The sequence below is a fragment of the Harmonia axyridis genome, chromosome 6, assembly GCF_914767665.1.
Source record: "Harmonia axyridis chromosome 6, icHarAxyr1.1, whole genome shotgun sequence".
Classification (NCBI taxonomy): Eukaryota; Metazoa; Arthropoda; class Insecta; order Coleoptera; family Coccinellidae; genus Harmonia; species Harmonia axyridis.
Genome location: NC_059506.1, coordinates 15155625 through 15157290, shown reverse-complemented (window position 1 = coordinate 15157290; position 1666 = coordinate 15155625). Strand labels below are relative to the sequence as shown.

The following is a 1666-nucleotide window of genomic DNA, read 5'->3' as shown; positions in this document are numbered from 1 at the left end:
CAATTAAATCCCTTTCCACTCTCTGCTTCCATGACCTATAATTGTTATGGCCTTTCAATTTATCTTCAACATCTATTGCCGGTATTGAAAAATTGGGCAATTGAGCACTTCTAGAGGTTATCGAAGTAATCTCACTATGATCAGTACCATCATTGGTAACCCCTTGTGTAGAGTTGGGAATCAATTGATCCTTTATTTTATCGGCTAGGACCTTAATAAAATCCCCATCACTGAGTAACGCAACCACTTGAGTTGCTAAATTTTGTGATGTACTTGTTTCTCCTTCAAGATTATCTTGTACATTCATCATGGAATCGTCAACAAAGTTGATTTTGTCCATTTTCTTGGTTTTTTAGTTAATTAACGAAGATAAAAAAAAAATGAAAGAGAACAAAAAAAAAAATCGAACCAAGATGTCTGACTTTAGGGACGCTTCACTTAAGAAGCTCTGCTACCATGTAAGGATCTAAAACGATAACAAACTGGTTCTCGTAATTAATCTATAATTAAGATATAGAGAACTATATTTAATAGACACTTTTGAGTATTAATTAATAACATATTAATACTGAATTATATTATAATAGATTATAAAGACGGTTAATAGCTTGGTATATATCTTATCTGCTCTTTGTCTAAAACAGAACTGACATACCATCATCAACCATAGACTAGCTTTTCTCTGTGTGCACACATGTCCGATTGAGGTTGCCAACCTAACGAAGTATGCTGCCACACTGGGCCAGCATTACTTACGTTAACAGAAGCTTAACTAATATTCTCAAAATTTGCAAAACAAGATCTAATCAGTTCATTCACCAAGTTTTTAGACATCACACTCCTTCCTGTTATTCTTTACTCAAAGACCTGAGAGCCGAGATATCGATTGTCCCTGGACCATAGACAAAGGAGAAAGATCATTTCTCTATGCTCTGGAGTAACCTCATATCTGTTCTCTTAAAATTATAAATTCATTTGAATTCAACAAATAGAAATGAACTGGCAATTAGATCTCGATCCCTCAACTAACTCTAATATATACATGCATTTATATAAAAATGTAAAAAATGCAGAAGATATTGTAAAAAAATTGATTGAAGGAAAACTAAAATGCAGTGCAATAAAGCCTAGTCTTATAGTCGATCCGTTTCAAGTAGTAGTGGCAGCCAACAAAGCATCAACAGCAAAAGAATTCAAAACGAAAACAGTTTACTCTGAAATTCTCTTCAATCTGTCTATATCCAAAAATATAACGGCCAGTTTAAAAACTTTCGGAGCGAGTGACGGTGACAAGGACTTACTCATAGTATTAATAAACAAAATTAATGAAGCTGCAGAAACTATTGATTTCATAAACGGTGAAGAAGTAAATGTGAATAGAATCAGTGAATTAACTGACGTCAATTTAGTGAAAAAAAATTATAAAATAGGAGAAGAAGAGTTCCAAAATAATGATTTATTAGATTCTGTTGTTAGCCGAATTGCAATAAAGTAAGAAATTATTAGTTGATTTCTAATGGATGTGATTTTTCTTTCTTTGTGAATTCCCTTCTAAAATGAATAGTCTCATTACTGACATCTTTCTAGGTACCTACTCTACTCATTAATTTTACTGTTCATAAGTCTTCAAAATTAAAATATTTTTATGCAATAGTATTCCTTGTAT

At 32.2% G+C, this 1666-nt stretch overlaps 1 protein-coding gene across 1 annotated transcript; it reads left to right on the top strand.

The window, feature by feature from the left end:
* The first annotated feature begins 916 nt into the window (after window positions 1-916).
* Window positions 917-1526, top strand: LOC123681974 (EKC/KEOPS complex subunit TPRKB-like). Its single transcript, XM_045620354.1, has one exon. The coding sequence runs from the start codon at window positions 995-997 to the stop codon at window positions 1493-1495; it is 501 nt and encodes a 166-aa protein (XP_045476310.1). The 5' UTR covers window positions 917-994; the 3' UTR covers window positions 1496-1526.
* Window positions 1527-1666: the final 140 nt, after the last annotated feature.

What these genes read in the sequence shown, in the direction of transcription:
- LOC123681974 (XM_045620354.1), top strand. Translation starts at nt 995, where the DNA reads ATGAACTGGCAATTAGATCTCGATCCCTCAACTAACTCTAATATATAC.